This window comes from Cynocephalus volans, chromosome 1 (genome assembly GCF_027409185.1).
Source record: "Cynocephalus volans isolate mCynVol1 chromosome 1, mCynVol1.pri, whole genome shotgun sequence".
NCBI lineage: Eukaryota > Metazoa > Chordata > Mammalia > Dermoptera > Cynocephalidae > Cynocephalus > Cynocephalus volans.
In genome coordinates, this window is record NC_084460.1 from 282,890,039 (window position 1) to 282,912,724 (window position 22,686).

Sequence of the window (22,686 nt, forward strand, 5' to 3'; positions counted from 1 at the left end):
CGCGGACTGATGATGTAAGCATTGCTTCCGGTCGCTGGCGCTTCTCTCCCGCCAGAGCCAGGTCAGCGGTGGGTTCCGGCTAGCCGACCCTGGGCATTTCGCGCCGTGGCCGGTGAGGGCTCTGCAAGGGGTGGGCCTGAGCCTCACACCTACTCTGAAATTACCCTATGCCCTACCTTTGCGGCCTGGTGGGCGTGGGAGCGGGGGACGTCCAAGGGTGGGCTGAGGTTGGGGAAAGTGGCCTGGTCGTCTCTGCGTGGCCTGAGGCTTTAAGGCGCCCGACCCCAGCCTTGTTGGAGCTGGCGTCTCCAGGGCCGGTTTTCTCGGGAATACAGGTTCCGAGACCTGGGCCTGAACTGTCCCCATCGGTACTTCAGGGCTCGTCCGGATTGTGCTGGACCCGGGACCCTGCCGTTCTTTTCCTTCCAGCATGATCCTCTGTGCCCCCAGCTCATCGCCTGGAAACGCCCACTCACCCTGTACTAAACCTTCAGCCTCAGACCGTCCTTGAGGAGGATGACTGAGACACTATGGGCCACGCGTTGTGTGTCTGCTCTCGGGGAACTGTCATCATTGACAATAAGCGTTACCTCTTCATCCAGAAACTGGGGGAGGGGTGAGTGTTTCAAAATCACTTAGCTAGTCCGCAGGGTTATGGTCGTTGAGGGACAGCGGTTTGCACATGATAGGGGCACAAGGGTTTTATCCCTATCCTCTAACTGGCCTAATAGAGCCTAGCTACATGGTAGTCAAGAAAGTGGATCTGGAACTAGGCCTCTTAGATCCGCTTTGAATGACCTTGATAAACCACGTTCTCTTCATCTGCGTAATGGAGATGATTGCCATGCCTCACTGATGGAGTTGTGAGGATTAATTGTGATAATGTATATAAAATGTCTCACCCAGACATGTGCCTGGTTCTTAAGCACGTGATAAATATTGATTTAATTCATTCATTTAATATTTATTGAGCATCTGTCAAGTGCAGAGCACTGTGTTATGACCGTGGGACCTCAAAAATTTCTATGTCCCTTCTCTTGAGGATTTCAAACTGTGATAATCTTCAGACCTCTCAGAGCCATATCTTGGGAGGGTTTCTACTAAATGGGAGAGACACTCCCCAACACCCCTGGGAATTCCTCTGGGTCCAAGCCACGTGGGAGATGACCATGGTCCTTCACTGACCCCTTTGGCCCACAGTGGGTTCAGCTATGTGGATCTAGTGGAGGGGTTACATGATGGACACTTCTACGCCCTGAAGCGAATCCTGTGTCATGAGCAACAGGACCGGGAGGAGGCCCAGCGAGAAGCGGACATGCATCGCCTCTTCCATCACCCCAACATCCTTCGCCTTGTGGCTTACTGTCTGAGGGAGCGGGGCGCTAAGCATGAAGCCTGGCTGCTGCTACCCTTCTTTAAAGTAAGAAAGACTCCTAGTTATGGAGCAGGTTGCAACAAAGCCACCCACCAAGGGCTGTGTGAGCAGTCAAGTGTGTTAGGAAGCAAGGGCCATGTCCTGGGTTTGGTCACTTCACATTTGAGGGTTTAGAGGAGCCCAAATAGGACTGTGGGGTTTGAGGTGTGTGTGGTGAAATGGCTAATAGGCTTTGACATAGGGAAGGGATCAGGCCGAGGGAGCAGAGGCTCCAAAAACCTCTCCAACTGTGGGGACACTTGTGTTGCAGAGAGGTACGCTGTGGAATGAGATAGAAAGGCTGAAGGACAAAGGCAACTTCCTGACTGAGGATCAAATCCTTCAGCTGCTGCTGGGTATCTGCAGAGGCCTTGAGGCCATTCATGCCAAGGGTTATGCCCACAGGTCAGTGGGAGGGTCCTGTGTACTTGGCTCGGGCTGAGAGGAAAATCCTCACCAAGAGAAACGGGAGGTCTGAGCTCTTCTAAGAAACAGCCTCCATGATTCCTTTGCTCCCTGGGATTCCAGCCTCCCTGTCCAGGGATGCTCATGTGTCATTTCCACTTCCTTACAGGGACCTGAAACCCACCAATATCTTGATTGGAGATGAGGGGCAGCCAGTTTTAATGGACTTGGGTTCCATGAATCAAGCATACATTCATGTGGAGGGCTCCCGTCAGGCCCTGGCCCTGCAGGTAAGAGAGTCTCCATCCTGTTCCCCAATCCCCAACCCATTCTGACACTTGCCCACCTGTTCCCCAACCCCTTCTGGTACGTGCCCCAATTTGGTCACATGACAGTAGCCTGTGCCCCACTTTTGAGCTCTGGGGCCACTGTTCCAGGACTGGGCAGCCCAGCGGTGCACCATCTCCTACCGGGCCCCGGAGCTCTTCTCCGTGCAGAGTGACTGTGTCATCGATGAGCGGACTGATGTCTGGGTGAGGAGCCTGTGGGTGGGAATCTAGGTGGGGAAGGGTGTGATTCTGTACCTCCTAGGGAGTAGAGGAGTAGGTCTTTGGTTTCCGTTATACGGGGCCCCAGGAACCCCAGTATGTCCCCATCCCCCTCAACTTCCTTCCTGGGAACTGTCACTGATACTGTACTCAGCTGCACAGGAAGTGGTATTAACCCTGTCCATGAAGAGGGGGTTACAGCTCAGTGTCAGTGCAGAAGGCAGTGACTGAGCAAGGGCTTCAGAGGCCTCCAGCTAACTGGCTGTTTCTCTGAGCCCTGGTGGTCCAATGTGGTTGAGGTCAGCAGGGGGAGCAATGTCACCTCCATTGGTCTCCTCACAGGGACTAACCAAGTTGTGCTCAGTCCCTAGGCTGCGTGCTATATGCCATGATGTTTGGGGAAGGCCCTTATGACATGGTGTTCCAGAAGGGTGATAGTGTGGCCCTTGCTGTGCAGAACCAACTCAGCATCCCGCCAAGCTCAAGGTGAGCAAAAAGAGGGGCACCAGGAATTTGACTTCTCCCTGGTATTAGCTGAGTTGGAGCCTTACCAAGGGGGATAAGTGTCCTCCAGTCACCCTGCCCTCCTCTGTCCACAGGCATTCTTCAGCATTGCGGCAGCTGCTGGCTTCGATGATGACTGTGGACCCCCAGCAGCGCCCTCACATTCCTCTCCTCCTCAGTCAGTTGGAGGCACTGCAGCCCCAAGCTGCTGGCCAGCACACTACCCAAATCTGAACAAACCAGTGGCCACATTGACAAGGTGGCCCCTTTATGCCTTGGAAAGAGGCTCCCATCCATCATTGGAATCTTCTATCCAGGACTGCTCTTTTATAGTTGGGGACGGGGATGGGGACCATCATCTCAGTACTACATCTGCTCTTCTGTTCTTACCGCCAAGAGCAATACCTGGGCAAGGTGCCTGATTGAGTCGGGGTGGGAGTGGGGGAAAGGAAAACTGATAGAATATGGCTCTGAGCAGGACTGCTGAGCTCACATCATGTTTTGCCTCCAAATCTGGGAGCAGGAGAATGTATAAACCAAAAAATAAAGTCAAAGCAGGTTGGTGTGGATGTTAGTCTCAGTGTTTCTGGAGTGACAGAAGAGGCGCAAAGGGCCTAAAGTATGGTTGCCATTTCCAAGGAAACAGCTTGGGACCAGTGAAGAGTCAGCAGTGGTGTGACTTCCATTATTCCGTGTAAGGAGGTAGGTGTCCTTACCTTAGATCTGGCTGGTTGACAGTGAGCCGTTCTTCTAGCTTGTCTTAGTCAAAAACTTAAAGCTGCTCTGGCTTGCATTGGCTTTTACCTGGGTCAAGAACTGGGAACAAGGCCCCCTAAAATCAGACTCAACTAGTTCTTTCTTTCCTTCCTTCATTCCCAAGGGGTGGGTGGATTAGTCAAAGCAGCCCAGCCGGTTTGCCAGGCAAGGGCCTGTGGGTACAGGCATCTGAGGAAGCTTTGGGACAGCTACATAACAGGGCTCCCACCCTCAGCCTTGGGGCAAGGGGAGTGGAATTGGCAGCCATTTTGGCCCATGTCTGTCTGATAGTTCTAGCTCACACATGGTTAATGATTAATGAGGCTAGTGTGGTGTGACAGTATCCAGCTGCCACTTCCTGTCTACACTGCTGAGTAAACAGGGGCCCTGCCTTAGCTGGGCTTGAAACCTGTTCCCCAGGAAAGGGCACTGTGTCCCTGAATCACCAGGGAGTGGAGGAAAGGGCAGGTTTGGCATCTACTGTTCCTGAGATCGAAGCTTCCTCCCCCCAACCATGCCCACCCCTATATGCTGACGTTAGTGTGGGTCCTGGGGTACCTATTAGCAGAGTTGAGATTTTCCCTAGGGCCCTGGCAGGAGGCTCCCACCAGCTAGCACAGAGGCTAGGCCAGAAAGAAAGCACACACAGAGGAGATGACCTGAGTTTTAATGACACAACCCCAGCCCCAGCCAAGCAGCAAGACGGACAGTAAGCCATGCAAAGCTACCGGGAGGTGAAGCAGCACAAACAGCTCTAGGAGACCACCCTTGTTCCCACCCATCCCCCAAGCTTATGATGTGGCTCCATGCCCAGGAACTCTGGGCCAGGCTAGCCCCATTCCCAAAACCTCATAACGCAGAGGAGTCTGGGCCAAGCCTTCCTTCCAGAGTTGGTGAATGCAGAAGCAGCAGAAAGAATAGAGTAGCAGTCCAACTCTCCAATACAGAAATTACTGGACTTAAACTCCTACTTGGAAAGGAAGTGAAGATTTGTATCCTTCAGTAGTTTGTGGCTGGACGGACAGGTCCAGGATTTGGCCCTCATTGCCTCCCTCTCCTGGGTGTCCCAGGACCTTACATCAAGGTCCCTGGAGTCCTGCTTCTTGGGCCTGGCAAAGGCCCCTTGGCAGGCCTCACCTTCAGCCCTGGAAGGGAAAAGGGTCACGAGCAGCAAATAGCCAGGGCAGCAGCAGCAGCAGCAGCAGCAGCAGCACAAAAAGGGGAAGGCAGCAGAAGCTCAAGCACTCACAGAGGGGACAAGAAACCGTGCAAAGAGACTGTTTATTTCGAAAGAATTTTGCAATAAACATAGTAAATAGGCTCCAGACAGCTGTTCTATTCTTCTCCCTCATCCTCATCCTCATAGGAGTCGATGCCTACTTCCTCGTAATCCTTCTCCAGGGCAGCCATATCCTCCCGGGCCTCAGAAAACTCACCCTCCTCCATGCCCTCGCCCACATACCAGTGCACAAACGCCCTCTTGGCATACATCAGGTCAAACTTGTGGTCCAGGCGGGCCCAGGCCTCAGCGATGGCGGTCGTGTTGCTCAGCATGCACACGGCACGCTGCACCTTGGCCAGGTCACCTCCAGGCACCACAGTGGGCGGCTGGTAGTTGATACCAACCTTGAAGCCTGTGGGGCACCAGTCCACAAACTGGATGCTGCGCTTGGTCTTGATGGCGGCGATGGCGGCGTTGACATCCTTGGGCACCACATCTCCACGGTACAGCAAGCAGCAGGCCATGTACTTGCCATGCCGGGGATCGCACTTCACCATCTGGTTGGCAGGCTCGAAGCAGGCATTGGTGATCTCTGCCACCGACAGCTGCTCATGATAGGCCTTCTCTGCAGAGATGACTGGCGCGTAGGTGGCCAGGGGGAAGTGGATGCGAGGGTAGGGCACCAGGTTGGTCTGGAACTCTGTCAAGTCCACATTGAGGGCCCCGTCGAAGCGCAGAGAAGCTGTGATGGAGGAGACGATTTGGCTGATGAGGCGGTTGAGGTTGGTGTAGGTTGGGCGCTCGATGTCCAGGTTGCGGCGGCAGATGTCATAGATGGCCTCGTTGTCCACCATGAAGGCACAGTCTGAGTGCTCCAGGGTGGTGTGGGTGGTCAGGATGGAGTTGTAGGGTTCGACCACGGCTGTGGACACTTGGGGAGCTGGGTAGATGGAGAACTCCAGCTTGGATTTCTTGCCGTAGTCAACAGAGAGCCGCTCCATCAGGAGCGAGGTGAAGCCAGAGCCCGTGCCCCCTCCAAAGCTGTGGAACACCAGGAAACCTTGAAGTCCTGTGCACTGGTCAGACTGAAAGGCAAGAAAGAGAAAGAAAATGTAGATAGGTGAGGGGCCTGAGGAACTCTATCTTCTGGCTCCATACAGCCTAAAATATTTCAGAAGCACTGGCTGGTTAGCTCAGGTGGTTAGAGCATAGTGTTATAACACCAAGATCAAGGGTTCAGAGCCCCATACTGACCAGCTGCCAAAAAAAAAAAAAAAAAAATTCAGAAGTCAGGGCAAAGACCAATGAATATCCGTATTAGTATCACACTCTGGAACATGTACAGTTAAAGATGAACCGCTGAAATGGATCTAAAAAAAAGGTTCTTGACCACAAGCACAGGCTTGAAAACTCCCTCCTTTCCATGCCAAATTCTCACCAGCTTGCGGATCCGGTCCAGTACCGGGTCGATGATCTCCTTGCCAATGGTATAGTGACCACGGGCATAGTTGTTAGCGGCATCCTCTTTTCCAGTGATGAGCTGCTCTGGGTGAAAGAGCTGTCGGTATGGGCCATTTCGGATCTCATCTGGAAGGGCATAAACCACATTGTTAGGGCAAAAACCACAAGGCTGTGCTCATCAGGGACCTCCCCCAGGGTGGTAGCTGTGGCTAGATATATGGAAGAGCTCATCCTTCTGCCAGGCTGAGATAGCAGAATATGACAAACCCAGACTTGTTGTGTGGGTCAGCCTGAGATCAGCTTGTCTTCAGCTTCAAATAGGGCTAGGAATTTTCAGGGCCAGGAAAGCCAGATCTAGACACCCTCTGTCCGGAGAGAAGTTTTGAGGCACTCTCTACACCTCCCCCCACCCCAATTTTGCCCCCTCTTCCACTCACCAATAACAGTGGGCTCCAGATCCACAAAAACTGCCCGGGGCACATGTTTTCCAGCTCCAGTTTCACAGAAGAAGGTGGTGAAGGAGTCGTCCCCTCCACCAATGGTCTTGTCACTGGGCATCTGCCCATCGGGCTGAATCCCGTGTTCCAGACAGTAGAGCTCCCAGCAGGCATTGCCCATTTGGACACCTGCTTGCCCCACATGGACTGAGATGCATTCACGCTGAGGGATAAGAGGGGGGACACAGCATAAGCCCCACATCTACAAGTCCTCACTTCATGAGCATCTCTCCCACCCTATCACCTACCAGCTAGAATGATTCAGTTGGCAAGAGTGCAGGCTTGGGTCCGGGGAGAGGTCAGAAGAGGCTGGCAGCCTGCCCAAAGCTCCCCTGTACAGGATTCCTCAACTGGAAGCACAGAGGAGGGCAGGCCAACCCCTTAGACTACTTCCCAGTGGGAAATTTGTCAAGTGAGAGCTGTGGCTCCATATGACCCTGCCACAGTCACAGGACACTCAGGGAGAACAGAGAGGGCAAGTGCACATGAGACAGATGTGGTAACTGAAGACAAGGATAAGAGACTTTTCAGCTGCTCCTGATGCCTACTGCCTACAAAGCCAGCTTCTCAAGAGCCTGAGAAGGGGCAGAAGGTTTTCCAGAACTATGAGTTTATAGCTAGAGCCCCCCTACTTGATTAATTCTTTGCTTGGAGGATGAACAAGTAGAGTTTCATATAACCTTCTCCCCTTTTCTTTCCTGTGGGATGCAGAGGTATCTCTCAGCCTTCCCATCTGTTATCAGCTGGCCATCAGGATGTCCTCTCCCCTCACCTTTAAATCCCATCTGGTTCCTCTCCCCACCTCTACCCGTGCACTCTGGGTGTCCTCACCACCTTCATCCACCGTGTCAGCCCGCACAGAAATAGCAGCGATAATGCTGGTGAGAGCAGACGGCAGGGGCGGGCAATAAGGGTTGTGGGCACTGGGGCACTCGCTGCCTTAGGCTCCGTCCTTCCCAGTCCGAACTTAACCCCTGAAGCCCCAAGTCCGCGAGACTCGCGATCCTCCCTTCCCACATAGAAATGGCGGGGTGACGGTTTCCAAATACCCAGAAAAGGAAGTGGAACCTGCGGTGAGGCCCCAGAGGTAACCCGCTTTGCCCCGGGCAGGCTGAGCGCCATCCTGCACCTTGGCCCTACATCTGCTCTTCCTCCGGAGTCTTTCCAGCTACATCCCAGCAGAAAGCGGGGATTGGGTTTCGGCCCCCGCTGCTGAGCTATAAATACCATCCCCCTACACACACCTCTTTCCCCTCCCCCCCAACCTGGCCTTGGCCCGCGCTGTCGCTCAGCGCCAGCTGTCTCTGCCTGTCCGCGCACCCGTGCTCCGGCTGGAGACAGGCGGGCTCGCCTCACGAGGCTGAACCCCATTCCTGCCACCAGTCCTGGCTCAGAAACGGGGTGCTGAGTCACCGGGGGAGGGACAGGAGGGATGCATGCACAGAGGAAAAGGGGATGCGGCACCAAGTAACCTGACCCCATTCCACCTTCTCGCGCCAAGCACGTGTTCGGTCAGTTCCAGTGACTGAGGGGCAGGGATGGGGGATGGAGGGGGGCGGGGGGGGGGGGTCAGCCAAGCAAGTCTTCCTTCGCCTGCGGAAAGGACTGAGCGCGAGACCGAGTGACTCCCATGAAGAGGGTTGGGGCCCAAGCCTGGTGAGGGAGGAGACTGCCAGGAGGGCTCCTCACTGCCAGTTAAGAATCCCGTCCCACCTCGCCCCCGCTCCCTCATATCCCCAGCCTCCGAAGGTGAACAACACAGCTTGGCCATAGTCACCAGGAGGGGGTTGGGAAGCGGGGTATGATGCAAAACCCGCGCACATCCTCGAGACCAGGAACGCCGGGTGGAGGGCTCAGAGCATCCCTGGAGGGCCCCTCGAAGGAGAGGCACAGTTAGGGGGCGGGCACGATCCTGGCGGGGCCGCACTCACCATGGTGAGTCCGGGCGGTGCGTCTCACGTAGAGTCGGGGTCACGGGTCTCAGTGAGAACTGCGCTAGCTGCAGTGCCGCACCGCCCTTATATGCGGAGGGGCGGGGCACGCGCGCTGCGCCCGCCCACTAGGGGCTGGGCGACTCGGCGGCCACGCCCCCTGGAGGGGCGGTCCTGGGGGCGGGGCCGGGTCGAGTCCATTCCCCCGGTTGCGACCTTGTCCCTCACCTGTCTGGCTCGCGTTAGGAGTAGCGACTCAGGCTTTAACCCTTCGTTCCCCGTTTTGACCCGACACTCCGGTCTCCGGAGGTCCGCAGCAGGGACGCGGGGTGCGGTGACAGAGCGCGTCTCGCCTGCACCTGCGTCATCTGGGCGCCGGTCGTCCAGGTGTTCTGACTTAGGCCGGGTGCGGTCAAGGCTGTCCTTACGAGGTGGACGCAGCTGGCTTTCGCGGGAGTCCTCCCCACCCCGCCTCCCTGGAGGCTCCGGCCCGCCTTGTGGCTCCGGCCAGTCCCCGGGGCACCCCTTCCAGCGGCACGCCGCCTGCTGTTCCCCGGGCGGGATGGCAGGCCTTTGCCGACCGCTGAGAGCGGCCGAGGACCGGTAGCTGCACAGCCTGAGCCCCAGGATGCCGACCCCTTCGACTCTCCCGCAGCTCTGAACCCTGCAGCCTGTCCGCGAGGGCCGACCCCGGGAACCTGCCGCGGATTGCCGGCCGCCTGCCGGTCAGTGTTCCCGTCATCAGCGCCGTCACTATTAGTGAGCCCTCGTCACGGCCACCTGCTCGCTTTTCCGCTGCCAGAACCGCGGGAGCGCTGGACCTGGACCCCTCAGGACTTGGATTCGCATCCAGACAGTCCTGTGTAACCTTGGGCAAGTGACTTAATAGCACTGAGTCGTTGACATTTTCATCAGTGTAAAGGAGGCAATGACTCCATCCTACAAGCATGGTTGTGAGGTATCAAAATGTTTGTTGACTCTGAAGAGAAAAAAAGAAAATAGAGGTCTTGATATCATGGCTGATTTTGACTTTCCCATCCTCTTCTGTCTTTAAGCCACGGGCAAGATCTGCGACCTGTGTCTTAATGCCCTCAGCGCTCAGCCCGAGGCCACAGCAGAAGCCATTCCTTCTTTCTTCATTTCATTTCCATTTCTTACAAGAACAGGCCTTTCAAGCTACTTCTGCTTTCCCTTACTTGCCTTACGTTTTCTAGCTGTCTTCTTTCACTGGAGAAACTCATCAGACAGTGTCCCATGGGCTGGTTGGCACATCCTTAAGAAACCTGTTTCCCAGGCTAGTCATCACTTGGAAAGGATTCAACTGCCTCTCCTGCCATTGTGTTTCCCCAGGGCCAGGGCTGTCTGACAATACAATACAATACCATAAAATAAATAGTGATGGAAACTTTTTATCAACAAAACAGACAATTGGCACTTGACTTAAGCAAGGCGTGGAAAGGAATGCAGTGAAATATGAAGGTCTCTTCCCAGTAGACTTGCCATCTGGTTAGGAGAACAAGACTCATTCACAAAAAGAAAACTGACAGGGGCATAGTGAGGTCCCTTTGAGAAATGGGGTCATGGTCTCTATGGAGGAAGGAGCCTTGGTGATTACAGGCCACGTGGCCTCTTGCAGACCTTCCCTGACCCTGTGTTTTCTTTGTGCACCCCACCCCAGCAGAATGAATATAGTAAGAGACTTGAGCCATGTTAGGCAAAACCCTAAACCTCTTTGACCTTCAGGTGCAGATTCTTCATTTGTAAAACTGGGATAACTTCAGATGGTAAGGATCAGATGAATTTAGGGATGTGTACATACATGGCAAAGCACTGTGTAAGTAGCTGTCTGGTTTCTTAGAGCACTTTGCTCACGCATATTTTAGTGCATAGAGCATATTATGCTGTAGTTATTTGTGTATATGTCCATCTTACTAGATAGCAAACTGTTGAAGGTAAGGACTGTGTCTTGTTCATCTTCCTGTCCCTGGTTCCTAGCATGGTGCTTAGCACACACAGTAAGTATTTGCTAGTGTGTGTCAGATAAATTGTTTCACTTTAGAGATGGGACCAAAATTAGGGCAGAACTCTTAAGAAGCCAGAAGTTGCAAATTGGCAGCCCGGCCAAATTCCCTCTCATAAATGTTTTGTTTGGCTTTTACAGTGTTAATCTCCATAGCATTTAGAATATGAAACTGTCATAGTGTTGGAGCATCCCCTTAAACCCCCCCCATTAAGATATTCTTTAGAAAGATTCATAGGACTCAGCACACAGTTGTACTCACAGCTAACTTTTGTTACAGTAATGTAGTAAGGATACACAGCTGGATCATAAGGGAGAAAAAGCGTGGATGGAGTCTGGAGGAATCTGCCCTCAGTCCCTCCCAGAAAGGCTCACACAGAGCTACTCTTCCTCTGAAACAGAAATGCAGCAACATTTCCCTGCAATGTTTCTTTCTTTCTTTTTTTGGCTGCTGGCCGGTATAGGGATCTGAACCCGTAACTTTGGTGTTATAAGGCTGTCACTGCAATGTTTCTGCCCAAGGAAGCCCAGTGGAGACTCAACACCCAAGACTTTTATTGGGGACTTGATACATAGGCACCTTTTCCTGGCATATACCAAAATTCCTGTTTTCAAGGAGAAAAGTAGGCAATGAGTATAAACCATATTGTTTACACAAACAGTCTAGGCACAATGAACCACCCTTATCAGTTAACTATTCACTGGGAGCATTCCAAGAACCATGTTCCCAGATGCCAGCCAAGGCTAACCTTGCAAGCGGGCCTTCGTAAGGACAGCAGTTTCTGGCCTGCTATGTTAACTCTCTTCTCCACAGTCATATAAAAATTGATATTTCTTTCTTTTTTTTTTTAAAGATGACCAGTAAGGGGATCTTAACCCTTGCCTTGGTGTTGTCAGCACCACGCTCTCCCAAGTGAGCTGACTGGCCATCCCTATATAGGGATCCAAACCTGTGGCCTTGGTGCTATCAGCACCACACTCTCTCAAGTGAGCCATGGGCTGGCCCTTAAAAATTTATATTTCTAGCTTATCTTGAAAAGGGGAAGATCTGGCCATATTGGGCCTGCATTCTCATTCAGCAACTATGGTAGGCAGAATAATATTCCCCCCAAAGATGTCCACATCCTAATATCGAGAACCTGTGACTATGTTATGGATAAAGTCTTTGCATGTGTGATTTAGGTAAGGATCTTGAGATGGGGAGAGTATCCTTGATTATCCAAGTGGGCCTAATATAGTCAGAAGCTTTCTTGTTACTGAAAGAGGAAGGCAAGGGGATCAGAGTCTGAGGAGTAGTGAGAAGCAGAGGTCAGAGTGTTGTGGTTGTTGGCTTTGAAGATGGGAGGGGTGGGGCACAAGTCAAGGAATGCAGGAAGCTTCTAGGAAACACAAAGGCAAGGAACAGCTTCTCCCCTAGAATCTCCAGAAGAAAGGTAACCCTTCCCACGCCTTGATTTTAGTTCCATAAGACCCATTTTGGACTTTTCTTTTTATTTTTTGGTAGCTGTCTGGTACAGCGATAGAACCACAGGCCTTTGTGCCATCCACAATACAACTGAACTAACTGTCCAGCCCCATTTTGGACTTCTGACTTCCAAGGCTGTAAGATAATACATTTTGTGTTATTTTAAGCTACTAAGTTTGTAGTAATTTGTTAGAGCAGCAATAGGAAACTAAAACAGCAACAAATGGAGCTGGATAGTGGCTACCTTCTTAGGATGAGCAGCAAGCTCCCTCCAGTTCACCACAGTCCGTCCTTAGCACGCTCAGTGTCTTCCTGACACAGAGGATGAGTGTCTGTTGCCATTTAACTTCACACACGCAGCCCACATTACATATTTGTGTTACCCTGGACTCTGTAGCTAGGAGTTTACAGCCCCTGAACAAGCCTTTTAGCTGGGAAAATGGAGAAGACAAGGGTGCAGGAAGAAATGCCCAAGGCATGTCAGTGGAATATAGATTCCGCTTCTGATTGTGTTTGGGTGTGTTTGTGTGTGTATGCATGTGTGTATTTCCTCAGGATATACACAGGTCCCTTTAATTAGGACCATAAGCTCTGGGTGAATGTGCAGCTAATGGTCCATATTACCAGACAAAAAACTTTTAAAGATTCACATACACAAACAGAATCTAGAAAATGATGCCACGCACTTCTTCACTCTTCTCATAGAATTACCTCTCAGTCCACCTACCCTACGTGGGTGTCCATCAGGCCACCCTCTCCTTGGATCTCTCTCCCTCTTCCTCCTACCCATCACTATCTCCATCTTTTCTAACCCCTTTTCAGAGTCTCACCTTCATCTTGGAGCAGGGCAGCAAGGTCCTTAAAGTTTGAAATGTCTCCACTGACTCCGTCTAGGAGAAGCAGAGCTGTAGCCTTAGTGTGCATCCTTCAGTTGTGCCAGACTGGAGCATCTGCCAGTGGCCCTCCTTCTCACAGCACAACCTTTACAAAGAGATGGCTCTATTGTCACCATCTCCATGTCTTCACTCCTCAACACTCTCCAGCAGGCTTGGCTCACCTGTTCCACTGAAATGCTCTTGCCAAGGTCTCTAGTGACCTCCATCCTGCCAAATCCAAATGCCTTGGCTTTGGTGACATTACCTTCTCTTGGTTTTTGTCCTGGCTACTCCTTCTTGGTGGCCTTTCATGGCTTAACTTTAAATGGTATTCCCCATAGCCCAGTCCCAGTTTCTCTTATTTTCCTCATTTATTTTTCCCCCTGAAGGAGCAATTCTTGAAGGTCGGTGATGAGTATATGGAGTTTTATTATGTTATCTCTATTTTGGGATATATTTTTAAATGTCCATAATAAAAAGTTATTGTAACATTTCTAGGATTATTCCAAAAGGAGTAGAACTACAGTATACACATTCTTACATAATAGTGAAAGAATAAAGAGAAGTGAATATCACAGATATGCTGGTAACTCTCAAATTTACATCTTCGTTTCAGACCTCTCCTCTCTACTTCAGACTCAAATGCCTGTTTGCCTTTTTAATATAGCCACTTGTGAGCCCATTCCACATCTCAAACCTGACACATTCAAGGTGGAACTTGCAAATTTCTACCCTCACCCCACCCTGCCAAACCTGCTTCTGTTCCAGGCTTCCCAGTCTGAGTGAACATCACCTTCCACCCAAGTGCTTAAGTTAAAAACCTAGGATCGTATTTCTCTCTTTTTCTCTCTCTTCTCCCTCCTTCATTGGTTGGAATTCTTTGGCTGCAACTAATGGAAAGCCTAACTAACAGTGGCTTAAACAATGAGGGCATTTACATATTTATAATCCCACAAGAAATCTCAGTGTAGGGCTCTTCCAGGGTTGATTCGGTGATGTCACCAATAACTCTGGTATTTCCAGCTTTCTGCTCTGGCATCCTTGATGGGCTTGTGACATCTTCCCTCATGATCACAAGATGGCTGCAGCAGCTCTAAGTACCATGTCCTCACAAGGCACTGTGTTAAGCAGGAAGGGGGGTTTCCTCCCACATCTCTTTTTATCAGGGAGAAAAACCTATCCTGAAAGCACCCTAGCAGACTTCCCCTTATATGTCACTAGCTCATTCCTGAGCCAGTCACTGAAAGGAGGGAATGGAATTCCCATGAATGGTTTACATTAATCTATACTCACCCCTCAGTCTGGGAAAAAACCATCTTTCTTGAGCACGTGGAAAGGTGAATACTTAAACAAAACCAGGACCCTGACAGTGAAGAAGAAGTGAGGGCAGGGGCAGGCAAGGCTGTTGGGGAGGTCTGCCACACCCGACACTGACATTTCTTTCTAGCTACTTCTCACCATCCTCCCTGCTACAGCTGTAGTCCAAGCCACCATCCCCTCGTCCCTGGATGCCCCTATAATGCATTCTTCACACAGAGGCTGCAGTAATCTCTCTACAGCACAAAATAGGTAATGATGCACGCTTAAAGCCCTCCCGTTGCGCTTGTAATGCAGCCATTCTCCTGCCAAGGCTCCTTTACATCTGTGATCTCGTCTTGCACAGCTCTCTCCCTCTCTCACTCTGTTTCTTTGAACACACTGGGCTTGCTCCCACCTAGGAATTTTTGAGCTCATTATTCTGTTGGCCCAGAGTGCTGTTTTCCAGATCTGACCGAGCCTAACTCCTCATCATTCAGGTCTCAGTTCAAACATCACCTTCTTAGAGAGCTGCTCCTTCTCTGTTCAGTCTAAAATAGCCACCCATCAGTATCCTGTCCTATTATCCTGTTTCGTTTTCTTCATGTGCTTATTGCCCTCTGAAGTGTTCTTGTTTGTTTATTGTCTGGCTTCCGCATGAAAATGTAAACTTGTTTTTTGTTTTTTGATTTTTTTAACTGAAACATAATTGATTATATATATTTGTGAGTACAGAAAAAATGTAAACTTCTTAAGAGTACAGACTTTTTGTCCATCACTGTATCCCTGGCATGTGGAACAGTGCTTGGCACATTGTAGACACTCAATAAATATTTGTTAAAGAAATTAAGAGCATTGACTGCCTCTTAGTTTATAACTTAGATACATTAATATCTTTTAAAAATCTCAGTTTCTTTATTCTATTTTACATGAGACCTACCTGTCATTAGGATAGTTTTCTTTTCAGAGTTGGTGATACCTAGGCTGACTCTGAGATGTCCAACTCCAAAGGACAGTTGGGAGAAGTGTTAAGAGCTACACAAGACAGTTTGTGGTCTAGTGGGTCCTCTGGGCCCCAAATCGCTCCATCTTGACAATAATTTGTGAGGTCTATGGATTGGATGGGCCAATCCAGTAGGAGACTGGGCTTCCTTACCTTTGATGTCTTGGTTGGCTGTCTTCTCTCTGGGCCTCTAAGTTCCAGGTGGGAGAGAGAAGAGTTCTGGCTTTGAAGGCTTCAGTTCATAGCCAAAGCCAGAGTTAGCCGTCTTGAAATCCTGGGTCATTCCCTGGAATACTGTGATGAGAGAGGCTCTGATAAAACCCCCTATCTCAAAATAACTCCCCCATCATTTGCCACAGTGGCTGGAATTTCACATTATCAACTACTTCCTGGATGGGGTTGCTAGATAAAATATTTTTATTTGCTAAATCTGGCAACCCTATTCCTGGTTATAGTTGCTATCTGGAAAAATGATTGAAGAAATGTAGTATGTTTTCCAGACAGCATTAGGGTCCATTTGAGGTTAGTGGTCATGCATTTGAAGTCAGATCAGTCAGCATGGTTCTGGGTTTTTCTACAGCCGCTGCTTAGCTGGATGAGTGCAGGCACAGAGCTGATGAAGAAGTAGATTTAACCTGGGTTGTGGTTTAGTCAAACAAGGATGCTGAAGCTAGAGGGAGGCAAGAGGGTTGTGGGGTATGTGAGGGGGTGACCCCAACTAGCCATGGAATTGAAGGTTGGGAGGAAGGAGGTAAAGACATAGGAGGTGGATGCAGAGCAGTAAATACTGTGGCATGTGGAGAGAGAAGAAGCAGAGCCTGAGTCCCAGATGACTCTTAATTCCACCGCTAATTAACCCCCATGTGATCTTGGGCAGAGACTTCAACTTTCTTTTCTTCATTATGGAATGGGGGGCCCCACCTTGTCTACCTCAGGAAGAGGTTGAGGGACTCAAACGAGATAAGGGACAAAACTGCCTTAAGAACTATAAAGCAGGATCTAAATGCTAGAGATGAACATTTTTATTGTCAAATTTTGTCTAAGCTCATAGGGAGACTCCTTCTGTGGATAAATAAGGCCAGGCTAGAGCGGCAGTGACTTGCCATGGACTGGGAGAGACGCTCATCGTCTTGCTTTGCCCGTGGAGAACAACAGCAATTCCGGACCAAGCACTTAAAGTTTGCCTTGTTTGATCCTTACAGCACCGCCTCTCCCCATTCTACAGATGAGAAGACTGAGGCAAAAGAAGTTAAGTGCTAGTAGTTATTAGAGATGGTGTTAAAACCAAGCTCTACTTCCCTATGTTCTATGATATTCTGAGTTTCCACCCAGAATGCCCTGAGGCTTGATTTCTTGCCCGAGAACTCATTATTTCTGGATGACTGCAGATATCTTCTTAGTCTCACCCGCACTGCACCTCCAGCCCTCACCAACCCCAGGGAGTGAGGGCACTGCTGGAGCTCAGGGGTCTGGATTTCTAAATCCTCTCCCACCCCTATAGTCCAGGCCAACAGGACAAGGGATTGTGTGACTGAGCAACAGACACCATGTACCCGAGGGCCTGTGTGAGGTTTCTAGCCCTGGTCCCTCCTCTGCCCACCTCACCTGGCTCCCTGGTTTGGTCCCAGGCCCAGTGCTTGCCTGCTGCTCTGTAACCAAGTCACAGGCCTGCCCTCCTGGACCTGCTTCTTTTTTTTTAAAAAAAAGATGACCGGTAAGGGGATCTTAACCCTTGACTTGGTGTTGTCAGCACCAGGCTGTATGGGATCTGAACCTGTGGCCTTGGTGTTATCAGCACCACACTCTCCTGAGTGAGCCACAGGTTGGCCCCTCCTAGAGCTGTTTCTAACAACATTCCCCTGCTGAGAGCTGACCAGAGAGCATAAGGAGGCTGGCGGCTGTGGGGCTCTCACAGCTCCATCCCTGCCTCCTACTGAGCAGCAGACAGACAGATGACCCCAGCCAGCTCCCACCAGGCTGCATAGTGAGCAGGGACAGGGCGCTGAGCATGCAAGTGAAGGTCCCAGGGGGCCCAAGATGGCTGGTGTGAGGGAAACTTGGTAGTCCAGGTGTTCATGGGGCTACAGTGTGTGGTGAGATGGGGTGGGGAGATGGAAAGAGACTTCCAGATGTGAAGACAGCCCCGTAAGTGTGCTGCTATGCTTAGAGTGGGGGGTGGGGGTGGGGTGGAGAAAGGATGATGGTAAACAGGGGTCGGTCTGAGCCTAGACTTGGGAGCGGGGCTGCCGAGATGCTATGAATTTAGGGGTGGGGAGTGTGGGTAAGCAGGACTTGAGCAGAAATGGAGGCACTTTCCCATACCAGCTGAATCTCCAAACCCTGTCACAGAGTCAGTACTGGGCTCCAATTTCACCTCCCAGCTGTGGGGACACATCCTCCACAGAAGCTGTTGTCCTCTGGTTTCTCCCTTAGCCCTGCCCATCAGCTGCACCTTTGTCTGACGCCTCATTTCAGTTACTGTTCAGTGCAGAGATGGGGGAGGAGGAGGAGGAGTAGAAAAGTGGTGCTCCCATCTATCAAGAGCTGGCCGTGCCAGGCTCATTCGATACCTCTTCCCACTAGGCAGGATAGAGGAGCGGTTAAGAGCATGGCTGGAACCAGGCCGTCCCTGCTCTGAATATTCCTGGGGTTTTTTTTTGTTTGTTTGTTTGTTTCTAGCATGAGTTTATGTCTCATGCAATATTTGGGATATACTTATAGCAAAATTGAACATTCCTGGGCTGGCTCGTGGCTCACTCGGGAGAGTGTGGTACTGATAGCACCAAGGCCACAGGTTCGGATCCTATATTGGGATGGCCGGTTCACTCACTGGCTCAGCGTGGTGCTGAAAACACCAAGTCAAGGGTTAAGATCTCCTTACCAGTCATCTTTTAAGAAAAAAAGAAAAAAGAATATTCCTGCTGTTGCTCATGACCTTGAGCAAGTTGCTTAACCTCTCTGGGGGTCAGTTTCTTCATCTGTAAAATGGGGTAATAAAAGTACCTACTTAAGGGGACTGTTGTGAAGATTAAATGAGATAACATATGTGAAGTGCATGGCATTGTGCCTGGTGCCTGATTAGTGCTCAGTAAATGGGAACTAAACAGCATAACAACAAAGCCTGCTGGGCATGAGATTACACTATTTTTACAGTCAAGAAAAAGGATCTAAGGAAACTGAGGTGAAGTAACTTCTCAGGTCACAGAGGGGTCTGTGTGACTCCAGAGGCTGAGTTCTTTGCCTCAAACCTGCTGCCCCACAGTATGGGGCATCATTCCCTGAGAGGTCAGAGACACCACGTGTAGGCTGGCAGTGCCAGGGGCCAGGACAGTGTCTGGCATCATGGACAGAGCCTGGGCGGGCTCAGAGGCACAGCAGCCAGTGGTGGCTTGCTGATTGCAAGCCAAGTCAGCCTTTCCTCCTGGACCTGGGGATTTCTCAAGTCCTTGTGTCCCTAAATCCCTCCCAGCTGAAATCATTACCTTCTCACACTATGACACCAGGGATTAGGGGGTGGGAAACTGTAGGGGACCTAATACGTGTGGTGCAACCTAGTATGTGTCGGGCAATGGGCCAGGCACTTGGCATTCATTCTTTCATCCAATCCTCACAGTCATTGCAGGAGGGGGCTCTTATTATCGTCCCCATTTCACATGGAGGACACCATCAAAAAGGTTAAGACTCTTGCTCAAGAAAGTAGAGATGTAATGAGATTGGGATACATATTTCTGGATTAATATCAGTCATCTAAAAATCATAAGAAGTCAAGGCCCTTGTGTCATATTCAAAAAGTCGGTGAAATGTTAAACTTATGGAGAAAGCACCCCATTAAAAAATTATGAAATATTTCAGACATGCCAAAAGGTATAAAGAATATAATTAAAACCAGCTACCAACCTTGAGAAACAGAATTCCTGTTCAATTTCATCCACCTCCCTCCCCTGAGAGAGAGAGAGACATTATTCCAAATTTGGTGTTAATGTTTTCCCTCGCTTCCCTCACCAATGTCTCTTAACTTCTTTCTGAACACAGATGGGTTGACTATCATGCCCGCCAGACTTATTTGATCCTCTCAATGTTTGTTGTTGAGATGCTTAGTCACTGAACAAGACTCTATAATCTTAGAACCGTCCATAAATTCTGCTTCCTCCTGAGGGTTTTGGCCCAGTCCCTAGAGTCTATGCCTGTTGGTCCTCAGTGCCACCAGTAAATGCTTAGACACAGGAGGGAGGGCAAGGAGAGCAGAGTCCCAGAAACTTGGTCCTCGGGCAAAGAACCTTGGCCCTCTTCCACTCAAGGAAGGCAGACAAGAACGGTGTCCAGGCATGATACACTTCTCTCTGCTAAGGCTGTTCTTTGCCCTTTGCCTGCTCAGCATGGGTGCATCTCAGTCCACTTGGGGCAGGCTGGCATGCAGACTGGCAATGCCTGCTGGGAGCTCTACTGCTTGAAACATGGGATCCAACCAGATGTGCAGGTGCCCAGCAATAAGACGATTGGGGGAGGGGACGACTCCTTCAACACCTTCTTTAGTGAAACAGGGGCTGGAAAGCATGTGCTCTGTGGGGGCAATGTATTTATGGATCTAGATCCCACTGTGATCAGTGAGTGATGATCAGTCTCTGCTATGGCCTTGTCCCCAGATACCACAGCAAGTCCTACTCCATAACTGGAGAACACTGGAGTTTGTGGTCATAGTCTCCTAGTTACTGCAGATAGTTAAACACCAGATCTATAGAGTCACTATCACTCAGTTCCTGAGTCCAAAGGCCATCCCACATTTCTTTCTTTGTCATTGAAAAACACTTCCAGGCAGGGGAACCACAGCAGTCTGAATGCAGCTCCTCTAGGGTAGAACCTGGGACTAGTGACCCCACTACCTTTGGGAACCTTGGGGCTCTAGGAGCCAGACTGCAAAGGGAGGTGGAGCCCAAAACTCTGCCCATTGTAGATGAATTTTGAACAGGCACATAGTGCCAGCTCTTTCAACCTGAACAGCTCATCACAGGCAAGGAAGAGGCTGCCAATAACTACGCCTGAGGCCACTACACCATTGGAAAGAAGCTCATCGACCTGGTGCTGGACCGGATTCAGAAGCTGGTGAGGGAAGGGCTGAGAATTGGGATAGGGGAATCTGGATTCACGTGAAGTGGTCCGAAGACCAGATTAGGAAAGGGCAGCTTCAGCCCTGGGAGATAGCATCCTGAACAAAACTTAAACACACATGATCAGGACTAGTGAGGAGGGGCCCTGCACTCTGACTAGGGGAGGTTGACAATAGGCTCTGGCCTGGAGCTGGATGTTCTCTTATCTCCTGTAGTGACTGGCCCAATACTAGGAAGTGGCCACTAGTGCAAACATGTCAATGAGCTGCCTGGCCAAGTTATGGGGATTTATATGCATCCCCAGAATATCACCTTGTATTGCAGGGATCTGAGGAGAAGGCTCTGTGAAAAACAGGGATCCAAATAATGCCAGCCCAAGGCTCTGTGATTGATTTTGGCTTCTACTAAGGATGGGGATCAGGGTCCCGTATTGTTGATCTTAGTAGAGAAGCCCTCCAAAAACATTTGAAGTTAAATTAGGAGAGAATGAGTATGAGGCTGGTGGTGTTGGCAGCTGACAAATATGACTATGTCACAAGATTTGAGAGAGTGTGTATTAAAGACATCAGGAGATTTTAGAGAGGAAAGTGTCAGGGAGGAGAGAGAGCGGGCCTCCCCAGGAGGATCTCTTTTATATTCTTGGAAAAGTCTCCCAAAGATTTTGTGAAAAATTTGAGGAACTTGACATAGCACAAGCTGGTTCTTTCCTGTTTGTCAGCTGTGTTTCACATCCCACCTTTCTCTCCCCCTTTACCTTCTAGGCTGACCAGTGCACAGGACTTCAAGGTTTCCTGGTGTTCCACAGCTTTGGAGGGGGCACGGGCTCTGGCTTCACCTCGCTCCTGATGGAGCGGCTCTCTGTTGACTACGGCAAGAAATCCAAGCTGGAGTTCTCCATCTACCCAGCTCCCCAAGTGTCCACAGCCGTGGTCGAACCCTACAACTCCATCCTGACCACCCACACCACCCTGGAGCACTCAGACTGTGCCTTCATGGTGGACAACGAGGCCATCTATGACATCTGCCGCCGCAACCTGGACATCGAGCGCCCAACCTACACCAACCTCAACCGCCTCATCAGCCAAATCGTCTCCTCCATCACAGCTTCTCTGCGCTTCGACGGGGCCCTCAATGTGGACTTGACAGAGTTCCAGACCAACCTGGTGCCCTACCCTCGCATCCACTTCCCCCTGGCCACCTACGCGCCAGTCATCTCTGCAGAGAAGGCCTATCATGAGCAGCTGTCGGTGGCAGAGATCACCAATGCCTGCTTCGAGCCTGCCAACCAGATGGTGAAGTGCGATCCCCGGCATGGCAAGTACATGGCCTGCTGCTTGCTGTACCGTGGAGATGTGGTGCCCAAGGATGTCAACGCCGCCATCGCCGCCATCAAGACCAAGCGCAGCATCCAGTTTGTGGACTGGTGCCCCACAGGCTTCAAGGTTGGTATCAACTACCAGCCGCCCACTGTGGTGCCTGGAGGTGACCTGGCCAAGGTGCAGCGTGCCGTGTGCATGCTGAGCAACACGATCGCCATTGCTGAGGCCTGGGCCCGCCTGGACCACAAGTTTGACCTGATGTATGCCAAGAGGGCGTTTGTGCACTGGTATGTGGGTGAGGGCATGAGGAGGGTGAGTTTTCCGAGGCCCGGGAGGATATGGCTGCCCTGGAGAAGGATTATGAGGTGGGCATGGACAGCATGGAGAGGGAGGGAGAGGAGAACGAGGGAGAGAAATACTAAGGGAATCTTGTGTGTCTGTCCTAAGTAAATGCTGGGGTCTTATTGGGTCTTATTGTCTCACTAGTGTCTTTTACTCTTGGTAAAAACCATGGGGGGAGGGCTTCTCCTCCATGAGTGATAGTAAGGCTGGTGTCTCAGCTTGAGTCCCCAGAAAGCAGATCTGATATTAGATTTTATTAAGAAGTTCAATTCTGGGGAGCAGAGTGGGGACCAAAGGGAGTAAAGCAAGGAAGGAGGGAGAATTCACCTAGAGAAGACAAGATGCAGCTGAATAAACGATGGTCTCAAAAGCATCCTTGGGTGCACGGATAGGTGAGGGGGTGAGGGTGTGCACCGGCTTTATGCTTCTGTTGGTTAGACCTCACCCCATCAAGCATCAACTCCCCTGCACTTCTGAGTTGCACACACTTGGGCTGTAGAGTCAGCAGGAAACCCTGGGGGAA

The 22,686-nt window shown here is 50.8% G+C and overlaps 2 protein-coding genes and 1 pseudogene across 5 annotated transcripts; 2 read left to right on the forward strand and 1 right to left on the reverse strand.

Annotated features, from left to right (window-relative positions):
- The first annotated feature begins 50 nt into the window (after positions 1-50).
- On the forward strand, positions 51-3,431 carry STK16 (serine/threonine kinase 16). 3 transcript variants are annotated; one of them, XM_063108873.1, is made up of 8 exons: positions 51-112; positions 378-616; positions 1,201-1,420; positions 1,686-1,819; positions 1,989-2,109; positions 2,257-2,352; positions 2,732-2,853; positions 2,967-3,431. In XM_063108873.1, exons 2-8 carry the CDS (start codon positions 531-533, stop codon positions 3,103-3,105), a joined length of 918 nt encoding a protein of 305 aa, XP_062964943.1. In that variant the 5' UTR covers positions 51-112; positions 378-530; the 3' UTR covers positions 3,106-3,431. The 3 variants fall into 3 exon arrangements, with proteins under 3 accessions (XP_062964943.1, XP_062964944.1, XP_062964948.1); XM_063108874.1 differs by having other exon boundaries at positions 55-112; positions 430-616; XM_063108878.1 differs by having other exon boundaries at positions 56-112; positions 451-616.
- A 1,458-nt stretch (positions 3,432-4,889) lies between these two features.
- Positions 4,890-8,822, reverse strand: LOC134377935 (tubulin alpha-4A chain). Of its 2 annotated transcripts, XM_063096763.1 has the most exons (5): positions 8,739-8,822; positions 7,056-7,157; positions 6,748-6,970; positions 6,288-6,436; positions 4,890-5,934 (listed from the first exon to the last, which is right to left on the reverse strand). In XM_063096763.1, exons 3-5 carry the CDS (start codon positions 6,926-6,928, stop codon positions 4,963-4,965), a joined length of 1,302 nt encoding a protein of 433 aa, XP_062952833.1. In that variant the 5' UTR covers positions 6,929-6,970; positions 7,056-7,157; positions 8,739-8,822; the 3' UTR covers positions 4,890-4,962. The 2 variants fall into 2 exon arrangements, with proteins under 2 accessions (XP_062952833.1, XP_062952825.1); XM_063096755.1 differs by lacking the exon at positions 7,056-7,157 and having other exon boundaries at positions 8,739-8,814.
- On the forward strand, positions 8,740-22,243 carry LOC134369822 (tubulin alpha-1B chain-like; annotated as a pseudogene).
- Positions 22,244-22,686: the final 443 nt, after the last annotated feature.

Excerpts from the sequence above, each read along its gene's own strand:
- STK16 (XM_063108873.1), top strand. The coding sequence starts at position 531 with ATGGGCCACGCGTTGTGTGTCTGCTCTCGGGGAACTGTCATCATTGAC. Across the intron at positions 1,820-1,988 it reads GCCAAGGGTTATGCCCACAG|GGACCTGAAACCCACCAATA; the intron begins GTCAGTGGGAGG and ends ACTTCCTTACAG. Across the intron at positions 2,854-2,966 it reads AGCATCCCGCCAAGCTCAAG|GCATTCTTCAGCATTGCGGC; the intron begins GTGAGCAAAAAG and ends CTCTGTCCACAG.
- LOC134377935 (XM_063096755.1), bottom strand. Across the intron at positions 6,437-6,747 it reads TCTGGAGCCCACTGTTATTG|ATGAGATCCGAAATGGCCCA; the intron begins GTGAGTGGAAGA and ends ATGCCCTTCCAG. Across the intron at positions 5,935-6,287 it reads TGGACCGGATCCGCAAGCTG|TCTGACCAGTGCACAGGACT; the intron begins GTGAGAATTTGG and ends CTTGCCTTTCAG.